At 45.2% G+C, this 25,788-nt stretch overlaps 1 protein-coding gene across 1 annotated transcript in view; it reads left to right on the top strand.

Moving 5' to 3' along the window:
- p3h2 (prolyl 3-hydroxylase 2) overlaps positions 1–24,134 on the top strand; it is a 239,429-nt gene extending 215,295 nt beyond the window's left edge. The window contains exons 8-15 of the mRNA XM_041182953.1: positions 433–530; positions 942–1,069; positions 1,163–1,258; positions 2,360–2,510; positions 14,116–14,233; positions 16,014–16,089; positions 18,403–18,543; positions 23,895–24,134. Of these exons, the coding sequence (XP_041038887.1) occupies positions 433–530; positions 942–1,069; positions 1,163–1,258; positions 2,360–2,510; positions 14,116–14,233; positions 16,014–16,089; positions 18,403–18,543; positions 23,895–23,987 (901 nt within the window). The 3' untranslated portion in view covers positions 23,988–24,134. The remainder of the gene's footprint in view (positions 1–432; positions 531–941; positions 1,070–1,162; positions 1,259–2,359; positions 2,511–14,115; positions 14,234–16,013; positions 16,090–18,402; positions 18,544–23,894) is intronic.
- The last annotated feature ends 1,654 nt before the right edge of the window (positions 24,135–25,788 follow it).

Raw genomic sequence — 25,788 nt, 5'->3', positions numbered from 1 at the left:
TTCTGCCATTGGTGTTGCTCATCCAGCTGCCGCTGGGTCCTAAGCTCTGGAATTCCCTCCCTGAACCTCTCTATCTCTCTTCCTTTAAGACACTCCTTAAAATCTGCCTTGTCACCTGTCCTAATATGTCCTTATGCTTGTGGGTGTCACATTTTGTCTGATTACACTCTGGTGAAGAACATTGGGATATTCTTACCACATTCAAACATAAATAAGAACATAAATAAAGCATGTAAATACATTTAAAGTGGTCCCTGTCTCCTGGAGAACTAATCCCTACCTGAATGGTATGCTGTGGTCCTGAGGACAAGTGTAATTTATCCACCACGTGAGGTGTAGAGCTTGAGTTTATTGTAACTGAGGAGCTATTTCAGATTGATGGGCGGGGACGATGCGATTAGAAGCCTAACCCGGGTGTGTTTCCCCTGATAGGCGTTTCCTGGGTCAGGAGGAATCTGCGAAGCAACTGGAGATGATGATGAGCCAGAACCAAATGACAGAGAAGAAAGGCGAGCAAGATCTACAAGAAGGTAGGAGGATGGGGATCTCAGTGACGACTGTCTGTTGGTTTGGGAGAATGGTTAAGAAACTGACAGAAGAATCCCTTTCAACAAACATGACTTGGCTTCATTTGCATGTTTTAGACACTAAGCAGATTTGCCCCTTTGTCATAGATCAACCCCGCCCACCCTCTCCTGCTCATTCCTCAATCCCCATCTACCCCTTTCCTCCCCCTATCTCAATTCCACAAACGCACCTTTTACCCCCATCCCTCAATCCCACCCACCGCACCTTCTAACTTTATCTTTCTCAGCCCCAGCTGAGGTAGGTCCCAGTGGTTTCCGCAGGGTTGGGCTGCACTAGGGGTGGCTGACAGGCTGTTCAGATGCTGAATGTAGCCTGTTTCCTGGTCTCAGTCTGAGCTCTGCCCCTCTCTCCAGGTGGACCCTTACTCTATGACCGGGTGAAACTTGTCCGTGACTCGCAGCAGCTGAATGGGAGCCAGCGAGTGCTCCTCGATGATGTCATCACAGCACAGGAGTGTGGCGAGCTGTACCAGTTGGCCAGTGTAAGTGTTCCATTGGCTGGTTGACCTTTCCCATGTGCTCTTACTGCTTGGAGTCGCTCTTTATTTCTGACCATGTGCCTCGTGTTTTTTCAGTCCATTGCCATGGCAGGTGACGGCTACAGAGGGAAGATGTCTCCACACACGCCCAATGAACGATTTGAAGGAGCAACTGTATATAAAGCCCTAATGGTGAGCGAATGTTATGGACTGCCCAGAATTAGGTTTCTTCAGCAGCACCTTCCAAACCCACGACCACTACAACTGAGAAGGACAAAGGCAGCAGGTAGATGGGAACACCACCACCTGGAAGTTCCCCTCCAAGTCACTCACCATCCTGACTTGGAAATATATCACCATTCCTTCACTGTCGCTGGGTCAAAATCCTGGAACTCCCTCCCTAACAGCACTGTGGGTGTACCTACACCACATGGTCAAAATCCTGGAACTCCCTTCCTAACAGCACTGTGGGTGTACCTACACCACATAGATAAGACCCTGGAACTCCCTCCCTAACAGCACTGTGGGTGTACCTACACCACATGGTCAAAACCCTGGAGCTCCCTCCCTAACAGCGCTGTGGGTGTAGCTCAGGAAGATCCAGCAGGACCTTCTAATGGGGCAATTGGGGCTGGAGAATAGATAGACAGACAGACAGACAGACAGACTGACTGACTGATAGATGCCCACATTACCAGTGATACCCACATCCAGAGATCAATTTAGTAAAAATTACAGAGATGCTCTGCTTCACACCCATGTTTACTTTTATATTCCTGATCTTAGTCACTTCTCTGGGAAAGGGCGATTGTTGGAAGCTCCTACAGTAGGAACAGGAAGATCTGAAGGAGCCACAACCCTGGAGTAGCCTCATGTACTTCTTACATGAGCACTATTCTGCTTTGCCTGCACATCTGGCTGGTAATTGGCAGCTGAGCTCCTTCCCCTGTTACCTCTGTCCTATCCCAAGGACATTGACTCTACGGCCATTGGGCTACCTCACCTGCGTGAGTCTGGACAGTAAGTGTCAGCCTTGGGGGCAAATACATCTCACCCTCTGTTCCACACTGCCCCACGTCACCACTTCCAGTCCAGCTCACAGAATCTCAATTAGCAGCTGGGGGAGTCTGGCTGTGTCGCTGCCTCTCTCATCGAGACCAATGGTAGTCCAATTATCCTTTGGGAGAAGGGAAGAAGCTGTTGGATAGCGATGGTCTACTCCTGCAGATCAATGATCATCTACTCAGCGAGTCCTGCTCTCCAAACCCTAACGATTGCACTCCCCTTTTTCAGTACGGCTACGAAGGGCGGATCCCATTGCACAGAGCCAGGCTATTCTACGATGTTAGTGAGAAGGCACGGAAAATCATCCAATCCTATTTCATGTTGAACTCCACGCTATACTTCTCATACACTCACCTGGTGTGTAGAACCGCTATCGAAGGTGAGACCCTTTCTGTAGAGGCCGAATGGTACAGACAAGTGTTTAAAGATTAAGTGAAGGACATTGAGACAAACTAATTGTCTAAGACAAAGTTCGGGTGTAGTGGGAACCTGGGGCGTGGAATTGTGATTGTACAAAGTGGGCCAATGTATCGATTGATTGTCTGTGTGAATCAGAGTGTGAACAATTGGGATTATTCACTCTAAACCAGAGAAGGTTAACGGGAGATGGAATAAAGAGGTTTAAAATCATGAGGGCTTTTCATTGTGTAAATGAAGACAAACTGATTCCAGTGGCAGGAGGGTCGGTAACCAGAGGGATACAGATTTAAGGTGAAGAACCAGAGAGGGAGATGAGGAGAATGTTTCTAACACGGTGAGTTGTTGCGATCTGGAAGATGCTGCCGGAAAGGGTGTTGGAAGCAGATTCAATTGGAATTTTCAAAAGGAAATTGGATAAATATTAGAAGGGGAAAAATTCACAGTTCTATGGGGAAAAGAGTGAGGGAATGGGACTAATCGGATAGTTCGTTCAAAGAGCCAGCACAGGCTCAGTGGACAGAATGGCCTCCTTTGCAGTAACATTCTCTATATTAAATAAAAACAGAAAGTGTTGGAAAAACTCAGCAGGTCTGGAAGCATCTGTGGAGAGGGAAATGGAGCTAATGTTTCGAGTACATATGACTCTTTTTTTCCAGCACTTTCTGTCTTTATTTCAGATCTTCAGCAGCTGCAGTATTTTATTTTCATTCTCCATATTGTTGGGTGCAGAGCTGTGCAGCCAACCCCACACTCGCAAAGCACCTAGAGCACCTCCATGTGGCTGTCTGTAGTTAGAACACTTGGTGCTCTCCCAGGAAGAACTACCCATGCACTCAAGGCAATCAGCGGCCCTTTACTGACTGCTGCACCCATAAGACCATAAGATATAGGAGCAGAAGTAGGCCATTCAGCCCATCAACTAAGTTCCACCATTCAATGAGGTCATGGCTGATCTGATAACCCTCAACTCCACTTTCCTGCCTTTTCCCCATAACCCTTGATTCCTTTACTGATTAAAAATCTGTCTGTCTCTGCCTTGAATATACTTAACGACCCAACCTCTACAGCCCTCTGTGGTAAAGAATTCCACAGATTGACTACCCTCTGAGAGGAGAAATTCCTCCTCATCTCTGTTTTAAATGGGTGACCCCTTACTCTGAGATTATGCGCTCTGGTCCTAGAGTCTCCCACAAGGGGAAACAACCTCTCAGCATCTGCCCTGTCAAGCCCCCTCAGAATCTTATATGTTGCAATAAGGTCACCCCTCATTCTTCTAAACTCCAATGAGTACAAGCCCAACCTACTCAACCTCTCCTCATAAGAAAATCCCTCCATACCTGGGATCAACCCAGTGTATGTTTTCTCTGCACTGCATCCAATGCCAGTATATCTTTCCTTAGATAAGGGGCCAACACTGTTCACAGTATTCTAGGTGTGGATTAACTAGTGCCTTGTATAGTTTTAGCAAGACTTCCCTATTTTTATACTATATTCCCTTTGAAATAAAGGCCAACATTCCATTTGCCTTCCCTATTCCCTGCTGAATTTGTATGTTAGCTTTTTGGGATTCATGCACAAGGACCCCCAAACCCCTCTGTGCTGCAGCTTTCTGCAGTCTTTCTCCATTTAAATAATATTCAGCTCCTCTATTCTTCCTGTCAATGTGCATAACCTCACATTTTCCCACATTATATTCCATCTGACACTTTTTGCCCACTCACTTAACCTGTCTATATATTTTTCTTTTATTCATTTATGGGATGTGGGCTTTGCTGGGTCAGCATTTATTGCCCATCCCTAATTGCCCTTGAGAAGGTGGTGGTGAGCTGCCTTCTTGAACCGCTGCAGTCCACATGGTGTAGGTACAACCACAGTGCTATTAGGAAGGGAGTTCCAGGATTTTGACCCAGTGACAGTGAAGGAACGGCGATATATTTCCAAGTCAGGATGATGAGTGACTTGAAGGGGAAATTCCAGGTGATGGTGTTCCCATCTATCTGCTGCCCTTGTCCTTCTAGGTGGCAGTGATCTTGGGTTTGGAAGGTGCTGTCGAAGGAGCCTCGATGAGTTCCTGCAGTGTATCTTGTAGATGGTACACACTGCTGCTACTGTGCGTTAGTGGTGGCATGAGTTTCTGGGAGTAATTTGCGAGACACAGCAAAAATTCATCCCTAGGAAGAAGAAGCATACTAAAGGGAGGACGAGGCAACCATGGCTGACAAGGGGAGTCAGGGACAGCATAAAAGCTAAAGAGAAAGCATACAATGCGGCGAAGAGCAGTGGGAAACCAGGAGATTGGGAAGCCTACAAAGACCAACAGAGGACAACTAAAAAAGAAATAAGGAGGGAGAAGATTAAATATGAGGATAAACTAGCCAGTAATATAAAAGAAGATTGCCAGAGTTTTTTTTAGATATATAAAGGGTAAGAGAGAGGCAAAAGTGGACATAGGGCCGCTGGAAAATGACGCTGGAGAAGTAGTAGTGGGGAACAAAGAAATGGCGGAGGAACTGAATAGGTACTTTGCGTCAGTCTTCACGGTGGAAGACACGAGTAACATCCCCAAAGTTCAAGAGAGTCGGGGGGCAGAGGTGAGTATAGTAGCCATTACCAAGGAGAAGGTGCTAGGAAAACTGAAAGGTCTGAAGGTGGATAAATCACCTGGACCAGATGGATTACACTCCAGAGTTCTGAAGGAGATAGCTGAAGCTGGTAGGAAGAATAGAGGCATAGACTATTTTCTAAATGGGGAGAGAATTCAGAAATATGGAGTGCAAAGGGACTTGGGAGTCCTAGTCCAGGATTCTCTTAAGGTTAACTTGCAGGTTGAGTCAGTAGTTAGGAAGTCAAATGCAATGTTGGCATTTATTTCGAGAGGACTAGAATATAAAAGCAGGGATGTGCTGCTGAGGCTTTATAAGGCTCTGGTCAGACCACATTTAGAATATTGTGAGCAATTTTGGGCCCCGTATCTTAGGAAGGATGTGCTGGCCCTGGAGAGGGTCCAGAGGAAGTTCACGAGAATGATCCCAGGAATGAAAGGCTTAACATATGAGCAACGTTTGAGGACTCTGGGTCTATACTCGATGGAGTTTAGAAGGATGAGGGGGGATCTGATTGAAACTTACAGAATACTGAAAGGCCTGGATAGAGTGGACGTGGGGAAGATGTTTCCATTAGTAGGAGAGACTAGGACCTGAGGGCACAGCCTCAGAGTAAAGGGAAGACCTTTTAGAACAGAGATGAGGAGAAACTTCTTTAGCCAGAGAATGGTGAATCAATGGAATTCATTGCCACAGAAGGCTGTGGAGGCCAGGTCATTGAGTGTATTTAAGACCGAGATAGATAGTTTCTTGATTGGTAAGGGGATCAAAGGTTACAGGGAGAAGGTGGGAGAATGGGGTTGAGAAACTTATCAGCCATGATTGAATGGCGGAGCAGACTCGATGGGCCGAATGGCCTGATTTCTGCTCCTATGTCTTATGGTCTTATGATCCCTGTGGCATTCCAATTGTTACAGGTTGCCATCTTGAAAATGCCCCCCTTATCCCAACTGCCTGTATTCTAATAGTTAGCCAGTCCTCTATCCACGCTAATATACTACCCCTAACACTATGGGATCTTATTAAGTAGCCTTATGTGTGGTGCCTTATCGAACACCTCTTGGAAATCAAAATATATTACATCTTCTGGTTCCCCTTTATCTATCCTGCTAGTTCCCTCTTCAAAGAATTCTAACAAATTAGTCAGGCATGATTTCCCCCTCATGAAGCCATACTGACTCTGCTTGATTAGATTATGTATTTCTATATGCTCTGCTATTATATTCTTTATAATAGACTTCAACATTTACCCAATGACAGGTGTTAAGCTAACTGGCTTCTAGTTACCTGTTTTTTTATCTCCCTCCCTTTTTGAATAAGGGTGTTACATTGACAGTTTTCCAATCCTCTGGGACTTTTCTGGAACCTTAGTATTCTCAGAAGATTACTACCAGTGCATCCACTATCTCTGTATCTACTTCCTTTAATATCCTAGGATGCAACCCATCAGATCCAAGGGACGTATAGGCCTTTAGCCCCTTTAGTTTCCCTAATACTTTTCCTCTAGTGATAGTTATTGCATTTATTTCCTCCCCCTCTTTTTCCCCTTGATTATTTAGTATTGGAATGCTATTAGTGTTTCTTACCATGAAGACTGTTGGAAAGTATTTATTCAACTCCTCTGCAATTTCCTGGTTCCCCATTATTATTTCCCCATCCTCATTCTGTAAGTGGCCTATGTTCACTTTGGCCTCTCTCTTCCTTTTTATATATTTAAAGAAGCTCTTACTCTCCATTTTTATATTACTTGCTAGTTTACCCTCAAAGTTTATTTTCTCTCTCTTTATTTTTTTTTGGTCATCTTTTGTTGGTTTTTAAAACTTTCCCAATCCTCTGGTTTACCATGAATCTTTGCCACATTGTATGTCTTTTCTTTTAATTTAATATTATCCTTAACTTCCTTGGTTCACCATTGTTGGTTTACACACCTCCTTCAATCCTTCTTCCTTGCTAGAATATTTCTTTGTTGTGAGTCATGAACTATTTTAAGTTTTAAATATATTTTACATTTTAAATGTCTGCCATTGTTCATCAACCATTTTTTCTGCTAAGCTCCTTTCCCAGTCCACTCCAGCCAACTCTGCCTTCATTCCTTTGTAATTTCCCTTATATAAGTTTAGCTCAGTTGTTTCTGACCCAAGTTTCTCACTCTCAAACTGAATGCTAAATTCTACCATGTTATGGTCACTGTTTCCTAGAGGATCCTTTACTCTGAGATCATTTATTAAACCTGCCTCATTACACATTACCAGATCCAAAATAGCCTGATCCCTGGTTGGATCCATAACATATTGTTCTAGGAAACTGTCACGAATACACTCTATGAATTCTTGCTCGTGGCTACCTCTGCCAATTTGATATTTCCAATCTACATGAAGATTAAAGTCACCCATGATTAATGTACTGACTGTTCTACATGCCCTCATTCCCCAGCTATCCCAGGATTCTGTATGTGTGAGGAACACCAGAAAAATCTCTGAATGGATTATAGAATTGTGTTCAGCAGCATGTCATTGCCTCTGAATGACTTCTCTGTGTCAGGATTAGTCTATAGCATTTCTCAAGAATTACGCCACACCTGATAAAGGAAGTATTGGATTTGGTGGGAATACAACATAGATTCAAGAACAAGAACAAAGAACAAAGAAAAGTACAGCACAGGAACAGGCCCTTCAGCCCTCCAAGCCTGCGCCGATCATATTGCCCGTCAACTAAAACATTTTGCACTTCCAGGGTCCGTATCCCTCTATTCCCATCCTATTCATGTATTTGTCAAGCTGCCTCTTAAACATCACTATCGTACCTGCTTCCACCACCTCCTCTGGCAGCGAATTCCAGCCACTCACTACCATCTGTGTAAAAATCTTGCCCCGCACATCTCCTCTATAGTTTTCTCCTCTCACCTTAATTCTATGTTCCCTAGTAATTGACTCTTCCACCCTGGGAAAAAGCTTCTGACTATCTACTCTGTCCATGCCACTCATAATTTTGTAAACTTCTATCAAGTCACCCCTCAATCTCCGTCGCTCTAGTGAGAACAATCCGAGTATCTCCAACCTCTCCTCATAGCTAATAACCTCCAGACCAGGCAGCATCCTGGTAAACCTCCTCTGCACCCTCTCCAATGCCTCCATATCCTTCTGTAATGTGGCGACCAGAATTGCACACAATATTCCAAGTGTGGCCTAACCAAGGTTCTATACAGCTGCAGCATGACTTCCCAGCTTTTATACTCAATACCCCTGCCAATGAAGGCAAGCATCCCATATGCCTTCCTGACTACCTTATCCACCTGCGTTGCCACTTTCAGTGACCTGTGGACCCGTACACCCAGATCCCTCTGCCCGTCAATGCACTTAAGGGTTCTAACAGAATTACACCTGGGTTGAAAGGGTTTTATTGTGAGGACAGGTTGCATAAATTAGGCTTGTGTTCCTTTGAGGTTAGAAAATGAACAGGTAATCTTGAATCCTGATACAACACAAGATGGCCATTCATCCTAGCATGGATTTGTCAATTCTTCGGTAGAGTTATCCAATTTATCCCATTCCCACTACTTTTTCCCCTTAGCCATAGTAACGTAGGAGCTGGAGTAGGCCATTCAGCCCATCGAGCCTGCTCTGCCATTCAGTATGATCATGACTGATCATCTGATTCAATTTTTTTCCCCACACTATCCCCATATCCCTTTATGTCATTGGTATTTCGAAATCTGTCAATCTCTGCTTTAAACACACTCAATAACTGAGCTTCCACAGCCCCCTGGGGTAGAGAGTTCCAAAGATTCACAACCCTCTGATTAAAGAAATTTCTCCTCATCTCGGTCCTAAGTGGCTTCCCCCTTATTTTGAAATTGTGTCCCCTGGTTCTATACCAGGGCAAATACCTGTATCTACCCTGTCTATCCCTTCAAGCATTTTGTAGGTTTCAATGAGATCATCTCTCATTCTTCAAAACTCTAGAGAATACCGGCCCAGTTTCCCCAACCTCTCTTCATAGGACAGCCCCACCATCCCGGGAACAAGTCTGGTGAACCTTCACTGCGCTCTCTCTATGGCAATAATATCCTTTCTGAGGTAAGGGGACCAAAACTGCTCACAGTACTCCAGGTGTGGTCCAACCAAGTTTCTGTGCAATTGAAGCAAGACTTCACTACTCCTGTACGCAAATTCTCTTGAGATAAAGGCTAATATACCATCAACCTTTCTAATTGCTTGCTGCACCTGCATGTGTGCCTTCAGTGACTTATTGACGAGAACACCCTTACCCCTTTGGGCATTTACACTTTCTAATCTCTTACCATTTAGTAAATACCTGTGCATCTGTTCCTCCTACCAAAGTGGATAACCTCACATTTTCCACATTACATTCCATCTGTCATGTTCTTGCCCACTCACTAAGCCCGTCCATATCCCCTTGAAGCCGCCTTGCACCTTCCTCACAACACACATTCCCACATAGCTTTATGTCATCTGCGAACTTGGAAGTATTATGTTCACTTTTGTCCCTTCAAATATTTTTCCAGTTGGTATTTTGCAAGTTATTATGTCAGTCTGTTCCCAGCCCCCTTTCAGACTCTCCATTCCAGGTCATAGGAACTCGCTGTGCTACCTCACGTCTTCTCTTTTGTCAATCACCTTAAATCTGTGCCCCTCTCATTACTGATCCTCCTGCCGCTAGAAACACATTCTCCTTATTTAACCCACAAAAGCCATTCATAATTTAGAAAATTTAGTATCAAATCTTCAGGAAGGAATGGTGGCTAAATTTTCTGGTGACACAAAGATAGGTAGGAGAGTAAATTGTGAAGAGGACATTAGGAGGCTACAAAGTGACAGAGATAGGTTAAGCGAGTGGGCAAAGATCTGGCAAATAGAGTATAATGTGGGCAAATGTGAAATTGTCCATTTTGGCAGGAAGAATAAAAAGAAGCTTATTATCTAAATGTGAGAGATTGCAGAGCTGTGAGATTCAGAGGGATCTGGGTGTCCTAGTGCATGAATCACAAAAGGTTAGTATGCAGGTGCAGCAGGTAATTAGGAAAATGAATTGAATGTTATCATTTATTGTGAGAGTAATTGATTATAAAAGTAGGGAGGTTATGCTTTGTTTGTACAGCGCACTAGTGAGACCACATCTGGAGTACTGTGTACAGTACTGGTCTCCTTATTTAAGGAAGGATGTAGTGAGTCTTTGGAACTCTTTTCCTTAAAAGGCGGTGGAAGCAGAGTATTTGAATACTTTTAAGACAGAGTTAGATAGATCCTTGATTAACAAAGGGGTGAAAGGTTATTGGGGGTAGGCAGGAATGTGGGCTTGAGGTTACAATCAGATCAGACTTGACCTTATTGAATGGTGGAGCAGGCTCGAGGGATCAGGTGACCTACTCCTGCTCCTAATTCCTATCTTCATATAACTGAAGACCCTCGTCCCTGGCCCCATTCTAGTAAATCTCCTCTGCAACCTCTCCAAAGTCTTGGATCCTTCCTAAATGTGGTGCCCAGAATTACATGGAGAAAGTAGAAAGCAAAAGTGGAAGGCAGAGGAAACAAGGGCTAGCAGAAAATAGGGCCAAAGTACAAAAAAGATGTGCAAAAATGTTAAGAAGACAAGTTGAAAGGTGCTGTATCTGAATGCACGGAGCATTCACAATAAAGTGGATGAATTAACAGCGCAAATAGATGTAAACGGGTATGATATGATTGCAATTAGGGAGACATGGCTGCAGGGTGACCGAGGCTGGGAACTGAATATCCAAGGGTACTCAATATTTAGGACGGACAGGCAAAAAAGAAAAGGAGGTGGTGTGACATTGTTAGTTAAGGATGAAATCAGTGCGATAGTGAGAGAGGATATTGGCTCAGAAAATCTAGATGTAGATTCAGTCTGGGTGGAGCTGAGAAGCAACAAAGGGCAGAAAACATTAGTGGGAGTTGTCTATAGGCCTCCAAGCAGTAGTGATAAGGTAGGGGACGGTATTAAATAGGAAATTCGAGATGCATGTAACAAGGGTGCTACAGTGACCAGGGTGACTTTAATCTACATAAAGACTGGGCAAACCAAATTAGCAATAACAATGTGGCAGATGAATTCCTGGAGCGTGTACGAGATAGTTTTTTAGACCAGTACGTTGAGGAACCAACTAGGGAACAGGCTGTCCTAGATTTGGTTTTGTGCAATGGGAAGGGGTTAATTAATAATTGTGTTATATGGGGTTCTTTAGGGAACAGTGACCATAACATGATAGAATTCTTCATTAGGTTGGAAAGTGAAGTAGTCCAATCCAAAACTAGAGTCCTAAATCTAAACAAAGGAAAGTACAAAGGTATGAAGCGTGAATTGGCTAAGATAGTTGGCTATCATTAGAAGACATGATAGAATGATTATTATTTAAGGAACACATGTATGTATTATATATTCCTTTCTGGTGCAAAAACACAACAGGAAAAGAAATTAACGAAAGAAATTAAAGATAGTATTAGATCCAAAGAGGAGTCATGTAAAATTTCTAGAAAAAAGAGCAAGCCTGAGGATTGGAAATGGTTTAGAATTCAGCAAAGGAGGACCAAGAGATTGATTAAGAAGGGAAAAATAGAGTATGATAGTAAACTTGCAAGAAACATGAAAGAAGACTGTAAAAGCTTCTATAAGTGTGCAAGAATAAAAAGATTAGTCAAGACAAATGTGGGTCCCTTATAGTCCAAAACAGAATTTATAATAGAGAACAAGGAAATGGCAGAGCAATTAAACAACTACTTTAGTTCTGTCTTCTAAGAGGAAGACACAAATAACTTCCCAGAAATACTAGGCAACCAAAGGACTAGTAAGAAGGAGGAATTAAAGGAAATTAGTAATACTAAAAAAACAGTGCTGGAAAAATTAATGGGACTGAAACTGATAAATCCTCAGGGCCTGATAATCAACACCCCACGGTACAAAAAGCCATGGAAATAGTGGATGCTGTAGATTCTGGAATAGTCCTGGCAGATTGGAGGGTGGCAAATGTAACCCCACTATTTAAAAAAGGAGGGAGGGAAAAAACAGGGGATCACAGACCAGTTAGCCTAACATCAGTGGTAGGGAAAATGCTGGAGTCTATTATAAAGAATATGATAACAGGAGACTTAGAAAATGTCAACAGGATTAGACAAAGTCAATATGGATTAATGAAAGGGAAATCATGTTTGACAAACCCACTGGAGTTTTCTTGAGGATTTAACTAGTAGAATAGATAAAGGAGAATCAGTGGATGTGGTGTATTTGGATTTCAGAAAGCTTTTGATAAAGTCTCACATAAGAGGTTAGTGTGTAAAATTAAAGCACAAGGGATTGGGGAGAATATATTGGGCATGGATTGAGAATTGGTTAGCAGACAGGAAACAGAGAGTAGGAATAAATGGCTCTTTTTCGGAGTGGCAGGAAGTGACTAGTGGGGTACCGCAGGGATCAGTGCTTGGGCCCCAGCTACTCACAATATATATCAATAATTTGGGTGAGGGAACCAAATGTAACATTCCCAAGTTTGCTGATGACACAAACCTTGGTGGGAATGTGAGTGATGAGGAAGGTGTTAAGAGGCTTCAAGGCGCTTTAGACAGGTTGAGTGAGCAGGCAAATATATGGCAGATGCCAGATAATGTGGATAAGTGTGAAGTTATCCACTTCGAAAGGAAAAACAGAATGGCAGAGTATTATTTAAATGGTGATAGATTGGGAAATGTTGATGTACAAAGGGACCTGGGTGTCCTTGTACACCAATCACTGAAAGCAAGCATGCAGGTGCAGCAAGCAGTTAAAGAGGCAAATGGTATGTTGGCCTTCATTGCAAGAGAACTTGAGTACAGGAGCAAGGATGTCTTACTGCAGCTGTACAGGGCCTTGGTGAGACCACACTTGGAGTATTGTGTGCAGTTTTGGTCTCCTTACCTAAGAAAGGATATACTTGCCATAGAGGGAGTGCAGTAAAGGTTCATCAGACTGATTCCTGGGATGGCAGGATTGTTGTATGAGGAGAGATTGGGCTAACTAGGCCTGAATTCACTGGAGTTTGGATGAATGAGAAGGAATCTCACTGAAACATTCAGAATTCTGACAGGGTTGGACAGACTGGATGCAGGGATGATGTTTCCTCTGGTTAGGGGGTCTAGAACAAGGGGTCACAGTCTCAGGATATGGGGTAGACCATTCAGGATTGAGATGAGGAGAAACATCTTCACTCAGAGGTTGGTGAACCTGTGGAATTCTCTACCACAGAGGCTGTGGAGGTCAAGTCACTGAATATATTAAAGATAGATTTCTAGACTTGAAAGGCACCTAGGGATATGGGGAGAGAGCGGGAGTACGGTGTTCAGATAGAGAATCAGCCATGATCATATTGAATGGGGGAGCAGGCTCGAAGGGCTGAATGACCTACTCCTGCTTCTATTTTTCTATGTTTCTATGAGACAGCTCCGAGCTTAGACCTTATACTGTATATATGTATATAGTTATGAGTAGTTAATAACATTTATTGTTAGACTGTACAAGGCTCAGAACCTCTTTCTGAGATCTACCGAACTACACAAAGCATCTTACAACAGTTCAAGCTGAGTCCTAGCCATTGTTAAACTGTTACATCACTAAATGAGGTGTTTAACATGGTTACCAGGCTGGTAACAGGTGAAGGAGCATTATTGTCACATTGCCAATGTTCCTGCATCTCTGGCATTGCTAATATTTCCACACTGTCAGGTGGGGTTGTTACATGATCAATAAACCTGCTGGGAAAATACTACAAATTTTAGGAATGAATTTGGAGTTTTTAATTCTGGTTGGTGGAAGTTATTTGTGAGAAGGCGATGGGTTCAAGAGAATCTGGGAGTTGGGTTCAAGTTGTGGACAGTTCAGAGAGGTTTAGTGAGCAGAATTCAGGTTTGGATCTGCAGTGTGTGCGATGGACTGATATCTCTGATTTATCTCCAGGTCAGCAAGACAATCGCAATGACCTGAGTCATCCAATTCATGCTGATAACTGCCTGCTTGATCCAGATGCAAATGAGTGCTGGAAGGAGCCACCAGCCTACACTTACAGGGATTACAGGTAATGGGATGTCCAGTCGACAGCGTGCACACTGGAATTACAGGAAGTACTGACAACTGTGGTTGGAGGTAATCCTGGAAGTTTGATTATGTGACCTGTGTAAATATTACTGCCTTTACCGTATAAAGGTGAGGTCTCCTGTAGATGACTATCTTCACTTGTGGCTTGTGTGGCAAAGGCCAGTCTGAACTATACGGAGAGATTGCATGAAGGACAGTGGACTTGGTATTTGAGGCAATTCTCACTGCGCCTTACCCTGACCCAACATTACGAAACACCCCCAGGGTATGGATTCAACAGAGAAAAGTTTCCATAGAATAAGAGAGAGTACAGCACATGAGATTCTCAATTCTCCCTGCAAACCCTGTCCAGTCATATTGTCTCTGATCCTATCCCCTGCCCTGATTCTTTCTTGTTTGTTCTTGGGATGTGGACATCGCTGGCGAGGCCAACATTTATTACCCATCCCTAATTACCCTTAAACTGTCCTCTTGAATATAAGAGAGTGGCGTCCTTGGCCATTTAAGTCAACCACATTGCTGTGGGTCTGGAGTCACATCTGTACACACACACATACCAGACCAGGTAAGGATGGCAAATTTCCTTCCCTAAAGGGCATTAGTGAACCAGATGGGTTTTTGCAATGATTGACGATAGTTGTCATGGTCACCCTTCTTGGGACTAGCTTTCAATTCCAAATTTTTATAATTGAATTTAAATTCCACCATCTGCCATGCTGGGATTTGAACCCAAAGTATTAACCTGGATAACTAGTCCAGTGACAATACCACCATGCCACCACCTCCCCTAACAATAGTGAACCAGATGGGTTTTTACGACAATTGATGATAGTTTCATGGTCACCATCACAGTGAAATCAACATTTTATGAGATGGAAGCTGCCAATGTATCACTGAGAGAGCAGCTTTTAATTCCAGATTTATTAATGAATGTAATTTCCCCAACTGCTGTGGTGTGATTTCAACTCAGATTAACAGTGATACTATATCCACACCTCCATCCCTCAGTGACACTCTCTGTGTCCCCCAGTGACGCCTTTGCTTCTCCTTTGTCCCCAGTGACCCTCTCTCTGTTCCTCTGTTCCCCCAGTGATTGTCTCTGTTCTCCGTCCCCAGTGACTTGTCTCTGTTCCTCTGTCTCCAGTGACCTTGTCTCTGTTCTTCTGTCCCCCAGTGACGCTGTCTCTGTTCCTCTGTCTCCAGTGACCTTGTCTCTGTTCCTCTGTCCCCCAGTGATGCTGTCTCTGTTCCTCTGTCTCCAGTGACCTTGTCTCTGTTCCTCTGTCTCCAGTGACCTTGTCTCTATTCCTCTGTCCCCCAGTGATGCTGTCTCTGTTCTCTGTCCCGAGTAATGCTGTCTCTGTTCCTCTGTCTCCAGTGACCTTGTCTCTGCTCCTCTGTCCCCCAGTGATGCTGTCTCTATTCTCCGTCCCCCAGTGATGCTGTCTCTGTTCCTCTGTCTCCAATGACCTTGTCTCTGCTCCTCTGTCCCCCAGTGATGCTGTCTCTGTTCTCTGTCCCCCAGTGATGCTGTCTCTGTTCTCCATCCCCCAGTGATGCTGTCTCTGTTCTCCATCCCCCAGTGATGCTGTCTCTGCTCCTCTGAATCCAGTGACCTTGTCTCTGCACCTCTGTCCCCCAGTGATGCTGTCTCTATTCTCCATCCCCCAGTGATGCTGTCTCTGTTCCTCTGAATCCAGTGACCTTGTCTCTGTTCCTCTGTCCCCCCCAGTGATGCTGTCTCTATTCTCTGTCCCCAGTGCCATTTTATATCTGAATGGAGATTTTGAAGGAGGAGAATTTATCTTTACGGAAATTGATGCTAAGACAATCACAGTGAGTACAATGTATGTGACCATCTGGAATGTGTCATGTTTATTGTTAATTTCCCTCCCTTCTGAAGGATTGAAAGGCCAGTAATGATGTTGCCTCTTAGCCCATCTGGTCACGTCTTCATTCGGTTCATCACTGTTAGATCCGGACTTTGTAAGTATGCCTCATGGACCCAAAACTGGACATTCCCTGAGCCACTGGTGAGGGATGCCTGACATGTTTAGCAGATTACCCTGGCCCCTTGCTTCATACCCAACTCAGGCAGAGATGAACATTGCCCTTGTCTGAGGGATTCTAAGTGAAGTAAGTTTAGAATCAACCTGAACCTAATTTTCAGTGAAACCAGTTTGGGAATCTCACCTGGGTTGGATTGGAATGACAACATTTCCTGGCATGGTATGATGGACTGAATGACCTCAAACTGTGTTGTACCATTGAAGAGGGTTCTGCGATTGCGGCTGAGGACATTGGTGTTGAAGGATAAGTGGAGGTATCCTTGGCCTGCCCTGGAAGTATTGAGGTCATAAAACTGAATCAATGGGAATTGGGGGGAAACTGGTTGGGGTCATACCCAGCACAAAGGAAGATGGTTGCGGTTGTTGGAGGTCAGTCATCTCAGCTCCAGGACATCACTGCAGGAGTTCCTCAGGGTAGTGTCCTCGGCCCAACCATCTTCAGCTGCTTCATCAATGACCTTCCTTCCGTCATAAGGTCAGAAGTGGGGTGGTTCCCTGATGATTGCACAATGTTCAGTGTTATGACACAGCAGTTGGTAAATACTGAGCTGAGTTGAAACAACTAATTTTCAATTTGTATAAATTTTGAAATGTATGCATTGAATTCAATAGTAATAAGATCACCAAGTCTTACAGGTTTTTACAAAACTAAATTAAACATTTATTAATAAGAGAAATGGTTTTTAAATACATACATAGATCTACAAATTACTACCATAACTTCTAAATCCCCTAATCAAACTAACTCCCAGTTACACTTTCATTAAGGCAACAGTCAGACACATAGATTTATAAAAGACCCAGGCAAAAAAACATGAACAATTCAAATTCAAAGTGAGTTTTCTTAACTTCAGTCCTTTGAAGACAGCAGCTTGAGGCATCGATGCTGAAAGCTTTTTCACATACTTGTAAGATCTTAAAAATGCCTTCCCTTACACACAGTCTTTGCTCCTTTATACATATTTCCCCTTTGAATGCAAATACCCATTATTTCACTATGTCTTTGGACTTTATCTCCGTGATAATAAAAATCTCTCATAGCACGAGGTTTTACCAGTAATCTTTGGGAAAAATAAACACACTGTTCTAAACTTCACCTGGCTAGGTGACACATTTCACTCCCTCCTTTGAAAACAAACTAGTTTGGTTTATTTAAAAATGCAAATGTTCCCTTGCCACCTATGGTTCAAAACTTCCCCATGTTTACCTAGTTAACATTTCAAACCTAACCTCTCTTCTTACATCAAAGCACCCATACTAATTCAATTCACACACACACACACACACACACACACACCTGTTTCTCTATTTTACAATAAATTCCAATAATATTCTGAGAATTACTATATCCTCCTGACATCAGCACCACTCATGATTCCTCAGATACTGAAATGGTTTGTGTCCATGAGCACCAGAACCTGGACAATATTTGGGTTTGGGCTGATAAGTGGCATGAAATGTTTGTCCCACACAAGTGCCAAGCAATGACCATCTCCAACAAGAGAGAATCCATCATCCTTTGACATTCAATGGCATCACCATCAATGAATTCCCCACTATCAACATCCTGGGGGTTACCACTGGCCAGAAACTGAACAGGACTAGCCATATAAATACTGTGGCTACAAGAGCAGGTCAGGGGCTAGGAATCGTGTGATGAGTAACTCACCTCCTGACTCCCCAAAGCCTGTCCACCATCTACAAGGCACAAGTCAGGAGTGTGATGGAATACTCCCCACTTGGCTGGATGAGTGCAGCTCCATCAACACTCAAGAAGCTCGACACCATCCAGGACAAAGCAGCCACTTGATTGGTACCCCGTCCACCACCTCCAACCTTCACTCCCTCCACCACTTTCTCAAGGGAAATTAGGGACGGGCAATAAACATTGGTCCAGCCAGTGATGCCCGCATCCCAAGGAAGAATATATGGAAAAAATCAATCTGGGACTGTCAAAACCCGCATTTTTTTTTCAGAAGGGACTGGTTTCTGGTTGAAGGGAAAAGATATATTTATTGAAGTGTTTCTTTAATGATCATCTGATGTGGTTTAGATTCTGATTGTTTTAAATCGTCTCCAGGCAGCTGTGAAGCCGCAGTGTGGCCGAATGGTTGGATTCTCATCCGGAGAAGAGAATCCACATGGAGTGAAAGCTGTCACCAAGGGCCAGAGATGTGCTGTAGCATTGTGGTTTACATTGGATCCGCTCTTCAGAGAGTTGGTGAGTCTCTGCAACAGGAGGGAGACTGTTTTATTTTAAATAATTTTCATATTTTATTGTGTGTGGTGTGAGATGTAGGGATTGAGGGAGGGAGGTACAAGCCCAGGACAGTAAATGTACCCCACCAAAGTTTTCATTCTTCTCAATGAGCCGGGACTGGGTATATTCGGCTGTGCAGCCATCGGGACTCCATGTGCTCATCCAATGGATTTGGGAGGAAAAGTAACTCCCCCCATGCCCTGCCCCCCACACCCCCCCCACCCCGCTCTCCCCCACCCCACCCATCCCCTCCCCCGCCCCAACTTCAGGAACATGACAGTTGTAACTATCTACAGGAAGGGAGATGGATCACCCTGTGGAAACTATCGAGGTATTTTCCCTCTTGTCCACTGCAGGGAAAATCCTGACACAGATTCTCCCGAATCACCTACTTCCTGTGGTTGAGGAAATTCTCCCAGGGACACATTGTGGCTTTAGATCTTCCAGAGAAACCTCCAACATGGTCTTTGTTGTCAGATAAATCCAAGAAAAATGTTGAGAAGAACACAAGGAACTCCTCATTGCATTCAGTTCATCGACCTGACCAAAGACTTTGACTCAGTGGATCAGGAGGCTCTGTGGATTGTGCTTTGTGGATCTTGGATGTCCAAGAAACTTTATCACAATCCTGCAATGGCTTCATGATGATATGACTGTAACTGTCTTGAGTGGGGGATCTGAAACAGACACCTTCAAAATTCGGAATGGGGTCAAGCAAGGCTGTGTGATAGCCCCCATGCTATTTACAATCTACCTGACAGTGGCTATTCACCTCATCAAAGATCAACTTCCCTCTAGTGTCAGTATTACTTACCCCCTCGATAGAAAACTCTTTAACCTCGGCTGTCTCTTTGCTAAAACGAACCTGACCACCATAGACATACCTGATTTAGTGTTTGCGGGTTACTCAGTGTCGTTGCCCACTCTGCACTAGATTTGTGAGTCACTTTCGATCTCTTCAATTCTGTAAACAAGAGAGTCAATCTGTCCCTGAATGTTGCCAAAACAAAACCCATAGATCAACCCATGCCTGGTCAGCCAAATATTCCACCTCTCATATATGTTGAAGGAGAGACTCTAGAATATGCTGAGCATTTCCCACACCTTGGCAGCCACCTCTCTCAAAAGGCCGATGGAGGAGGTGATCCAGCACCGGATCAGCTGCTCCAACTCAACCTTGTACAAATTCCTGCAGTGAGTGTTTGACACCCAAGAATGAAACCGGACAGACCCAGCAGAGATGGTGGCACAGTGGTATACAGTCGGGAGGGAGTTGCCCTGGGAATCTTCAACATCAGCTCCAGACCCCATGAAGCCTCATAGCATCAGGTCAAACATGGGCAAGGAAACCTCCTGCTGATTACCATGTACCACCCTCCCTCAGCTGATGAATCAGTGCTCCTCCGTGCTGAACACCATTTGGAGGAAGCACTGAGGGTGTCAAAGGCACAGAATGTACTCTGGGTGGGGACTTCAATGTCCATCACCAAGAGTGGCTCGGTAACACCACTACTGACCGAGCTGGCCGAGTCCTAAAGGACATAGCTGCTAGACTGGGTCTGCAGCAAGTGGTGAGAGAACCAACAAGAGGGAAAAACATACTTGACCTCATCCTCACCAACCTGCCAGCCTCAGATGTATCTGTCCATGACAGTATCAGTAGGAGTGACCACCGCACAGTCATTGTGGAGATGAAGTCCAGCCTTCACATTGAGGATACCCTCCATCATGTTGTGTGGCACTACCACCATGCTAAATGGGATAGATTTCAAACAGATCTAGCAACTCAAGACTGGGCATCCATGAGGCACTGTGGGCCATCAGCAGCAGGAGAATTTACTCAAACACAACCTATAACCTCATGGCCTGGCATATCCCCCACTCTACCATTACCATCAAGCCAGGGGATCAACCCTGGTTCAATAAAGAGTGCAGGAGGGCATGCCAGGAGCAGCACCAGGCATACCTAAAAATGAGGTGTCAACCTGGTGAAGCTATAACACAGGACTACTTGCGTGTCAAACAGCATAAGCAGCAAGTGATAGACAGAGGTAAGAAATTCCACAACCAATGGATCAGATCTAAGCCCTGAAGTCCTGCCACATCCATTTGTGAATGGTGATGGACAATTAAACAACTCACTGGAGGAGGAGGCTCCACAAATATCTCCATCCTCAATGATGGAGGAGCCCAGCACATCAGTGCAAAAGATAAGGCTGAAGCATTTGCTACAATCTTCAGCCAGAAGTGCTGAGTGGATGATCCATCTCAGCCTCCTCCGGAGGTCCCCAGCATCACAGATGCCAGTCTTCAGTTAATTCAATTCACTTCATATGATATCAAGAAACAGCTGAAGGTACTGGATACTGAAAAGGCTATGGGCCCTGACAATATTCCGGCAGTAGTACTGAAGACTTGTGCTCCAGAACTTGCCATGCCCCTAGCCAAGCTGTTCCAGTACAGCTACAACACTGGCATCTACCCGGCTATGTGAAAAATTGTCCAGGCATTTCCTGTACACAAAAAGCAGGACAAATCCAACCCGGCCAATTACTGCCCCAGTCAGTCTACTCTCCATCATCAATAAAGTAATGGAAGGGGTCACCAACAGTACTGTCAAGTGGCACTTGCTTAGCAATAACCTGCTCACTGATGCCCAGTTTGGGTTCCGCCAGGGCCACTCAGCTCCTGACCTCATTACAGCCTTGGTTCAAACATGGACAAAAGAGCTGAACTGCTGAGGTGAGGTGAGGGTGACTGCCCTTGACATCAAGGCAGCATTTGACCGAGTGTGGCATCAAGGAGCCCTGGGAAAACTAGAGTCAATGGGAATCAAGGGAAAACTCTCCGCTGGTTGGAGTCACACCTAGCACAAAGGAAGATGGCTGTGGTTGTTGGAGATCAGTCATCTCAGCTCCAGGACATCACTGCAGGAGTCCCTCAGGGTAGTGTCCTCGGCCCAACCATCTTCAGCTGCTTCATCAATGACCTTCCTTCCATCATAAGGTCAGAAGTGGGAATGTTCGCTGATGATTGCACAATGTTCAGCACCATTTGCAAGTACTCAGATACTGAAGCAGTTCATGTCCAAATGCAGCAAAACCTGGACAATATCCAGGCTTGGGCTGACTAGTAGCAAGTAACATTCATGCCACACAAGTGTCAGGCAATGACCATCTCCAACAAGAGAGAATCCAACCATCGCCCCTTGACATTCTATGGCATTACCATCACTGAATCCCCCCACTATCAACATCCTGGGGGTTACCATTGACCAGAAACTGAACTGGACTAGCCATATAAATACTGTGGCTACAAGAGCAGGTCAGAGTCTAGGAATCGTGCGACGAGTAACTCACCTCCTGACTCCCCAGAGCTTGTCCACCATCTACAAGGCACAAGTCAGGAGTGTGATGGAATACTCCCCACTTGCCTGGATGAGTGCAGCTCCCACAACACTCAAGAAGCTCAACACCATCCAGGACATAGCAGCCCACATGATTGGCACCACATCCACACACATTCACTCCCTCCACCACCGATGCACAGTAGCAGCAGTGTGTGTACCATCTACAAGATGCACTGCAGCAACTCACCAAGGCTCCTTTGACAGCACCTTCCAAACCCACAACCACTGCCATTTAGAAGGACAAGGGCATCAGATGCATCGGAACACCACCACCTGGAAGTTCACCTCCAAGTCACTCACCATCCTGACTTGGAACTATATCGCCGTTAACTTCACTGTCACTGGGTCAAAATCCTGGAACTCCCTCCTAACAGCACTGTGGGTGTACCTACACCACATGGACTGCAGCGGTTCAAGAAGGCAGCTCACCACCACCTTCTCAAGGGCAATTAGGGATGGGCAATAAATGCTGGCCTAGTCAGCGAAGCCCATATTTCATGAATAAATTTTTAAAAATGTCAACAAATGTCCAAGTGTACAGAGCAGTTCTCATCACCACACTCCTGTTCTACAGTGAGACCTGGATTGTATATCAGCAACACATAAGAACATGAGAGAAATTCCATCAGCAATGCCTCCACTACATCCTCTGAAACAAACACTAGTGCCCTTCTTGAAGCCAGATCCACAATCATAAAGACAAACCTCCTGCAAAATTAACTTAAATTTTTTTTTAATTCATTCACGGAATATGGGCTTCACAGGCTGGCTCAGCATTTATTGCCCATCCCTAGTTATCATTGAGAAGGTGGTGGTGAGCTGCCTTCTTGAACCGCTGCAGTCCATGTGGTGTAGGTACACCCACAGTGCTGTTAGGAAGGGAGTTCCAGGATTTTGACCCAGTGACAATGAAGTTAACAGCGATATAGTTCCAAGTCAGGATGGTGAGTGACTTGGAGGGGAACTTCCAGGTGGTGGTGTTCCCATCTGTCTGCTGCCCTTGTCTTTCTAGAGGGTAGTGGTCGTGGGTTTGGAAGGTGCTGTTGAAGGAGCCTTGGTGAATTCCTGCAGTGCATCTTGTAGATGGTACACACTGCTGCTACTGTGTGTCGGTGGTGGAGGGACTGAATGTTTGTGCATGTTGTGCCAATCAAGTGGGCTGCTTTGTCCTGGATGGTGTTGAGCTTCTTGAGTGTTGTGGGAGCTGCACTCATCCAGGCAAGTGGGGAGTATTCCATCACACTCCTGACTTGTGCCTTGTAGATGGTGGACAGGCTTTGGGGAGTCAGGAAGTGAGTTGCTGGTTGCAGGATTCCCAGCCTCTGACCTGACTTCAATGGACTGGACACTGTGTCCAGATGGTTGAAAAGACCCTCCTTGCCAGGTCCTGTGTTCCCAACTCTCAAATGGCCAATGTCCAGTGACAATACCACCACCTCCCCTATTGACGCTTTGATAGCTGATACGGGTCCAAATTCGTAGCCACTCTGTCCCAGGTGTTCGAATCCAGTTAGCTTTCAAAGAGATTATTACAATGATCCCATTCTGGTGCTGTTCTGCATTTGTAGGCTTGTTGGTCTGATGCTGATCAGATCAGAGAGAAATTCTCCAGATTAATTTTCTTTGTTTATTGGCTCTGGGTTTTCCTGTCTGCTTTTTTTTTTGCCTCTCCAGGATGTGGCGGTGGGGGCAGAGGGAGGTGGGAGGGTTGGATGGTGAAAGGAATGTCTAGTCGTGATGCTCCAGCCAGCAAAGGCAGGGGGAAGGTTTGACAGACCAGCTTACCTTACCCTCCGCACCGGAATCTCAAGCTGAGGGGGTCCCCTGGATTTTCTTGAACACATTAATACGCTGACTTGAGTTGATGTAAATCCAAGGTCATTTCCTTCTTTTATCTCCTCAGGAAAGGATCAAAGCGGATGAGGTTGTTGAGTTAATATCACTCGATCAGAGACTGGACGACAGACTCACCATAAACCCAAGGGATGAATTGTGAAAATTTCTTCATTAACATATTTATTTAATCTTCTCAGCAACCCTTACAGAATGTTCTAATTATCTGTACAAACTGTAAATTTTAAGATGTTCAGAGATTCTTTCTAACAGTTTTTTTTATTGCAAATTGAACTTTGTTGGAAGCTGATAATTGCCTTGTGCTAGCGATTGAGTTCTGGGTTTATCACAATTATATAGAACTGGGCTTCACTGTCAGCTGTGAGCTTTACATTTTAGCACACGGTAACCCTCAGGGAAAACTAGCAAGACACTTCATTTAAGCAACTACAACTGAGAGGTTGCACTGAAATACATTGGACTGACTGGATGTACTCCAAATAACCTGAGACTTAGAGAGTGTACCCCCAAATACCCTGGGGCTGATGGGGTGCACCCCTAGCCAGTCCCGGTAACTACCACAGGGTGGTGTAATGGCTCTGTTGCTAGAGAAGTAACCCAGAGAACGAGAGTTCATATCCCACTGTGAGAATCTGGGAATGAAAGGGTGACGCTGGTAAAATTGAGCATGAAGCTGTTAGATCCATGTAAAAATCCCAGCTGCTTCACTGATATTCTTTGAGAGACGTTGAGCGTTGAGGCATTGGTAATAGAAATCCTGTTTAACAGCAACAAGACAGAATAATACAAATCCACCCAGGCCTCCAAATGACTTTCTGCCCCTCCCAGCACCACAGCCCTAACCCTAACCCTAACCCTAACTCTGACCCTCCCAGCACCACAACCTTAACCCTCCCAGCACCCCTAACCCGAACCTTAGGCCTAACCCTGACCATGACACTCCCAGCACCCCAACCCTAACCCTAACCCTAACCTTCCGAGCACCCCAACCCTAAACCTCCCAGCACCACAACCCTAACCCTCCCAGCACCCCAACCCTAACCCTAACTCTCCCAGCACCACAACCCTAACCCTAACTCTCCCAGCACCACAACCCTAACCCTAACTCCCCCAGCACCACAACCCTAACCCTCCCAGCACCACAACCCTAACCCTAACTCTCCCAGCACGCCAACCCTAACCCTAACTCTCCCAGCACCACAACCCTAACCCTAACTCTCCCAGCACCACAACCCTAACCCTAACTCTCCCAGCACCACAACCCTAACCCTAACTCTCCCAGCACCCCAACCCTAACCATAACTCTCCCAGCACCCCAACCCTAACCCTAACTCTCACAGCACCACAACCCTAACCCTCCCAGCACCCCAACCCTAACCCTAACTCTCCCAGCACCACAACCCTAACCCTAACTCTCCCAGCACGCCAACCCTAACCCTAACTCTCGCAGCACCACAACCCTAACCCTCCCAGCACCCCAACCCTAACCCTGACTCTCCCAGCACCACAACCCTAACCCTAACTCCCCCAGCACCACAACCCTAATCCTCCCACCACCACAACCCTAACCCTAACTCTCCCAGCACCACAACCCTAACCCTAACTCTCCCAGCACCACAACCCTAACCCTAACTCCCCCAACACCACAACCCTAACCCTCCCAGCACCCCAACCCTAACCCTAACTCTCCCAGCACCACAACCCTAACCCTAACTCTCCCAGCACCACAACCCTAACCCTAACTCTCCCAGCACCCCAACCCTAACCCTAACTCTCCCAGCACCACAACCCTAACCCTCCCAGCACCCCAACCCTAACCCTAACTCTCCCAGTACCACAACCCTAACCCTAACTCTCCCAGCACCCCAACCCTAACCCTAACTCTCCCAGCACCACAACCCTAACACTCCCAGCACCCCAACCCTAACCCTAACTCTCCCAGC

This window comes from Carcharodon carcharias, chromosome 2 (assembly GCF_017639515.1).
Source record: "Carcharodon carcharias isolate sCarCar2 chromosome 2, sCarCar2.pri, whole genome shotgun sequence".
NCBI lineage: Eukaryota > Metazoa > Chordata > Chondrichthyes > Lamniformes > Lamnidae > Carcharodon > Carcharodon carcharias.
Note: the sequence above shows the minus strand (reverse complement) of the source record. Positions and strands in the feature narration are given on the sequence as shown.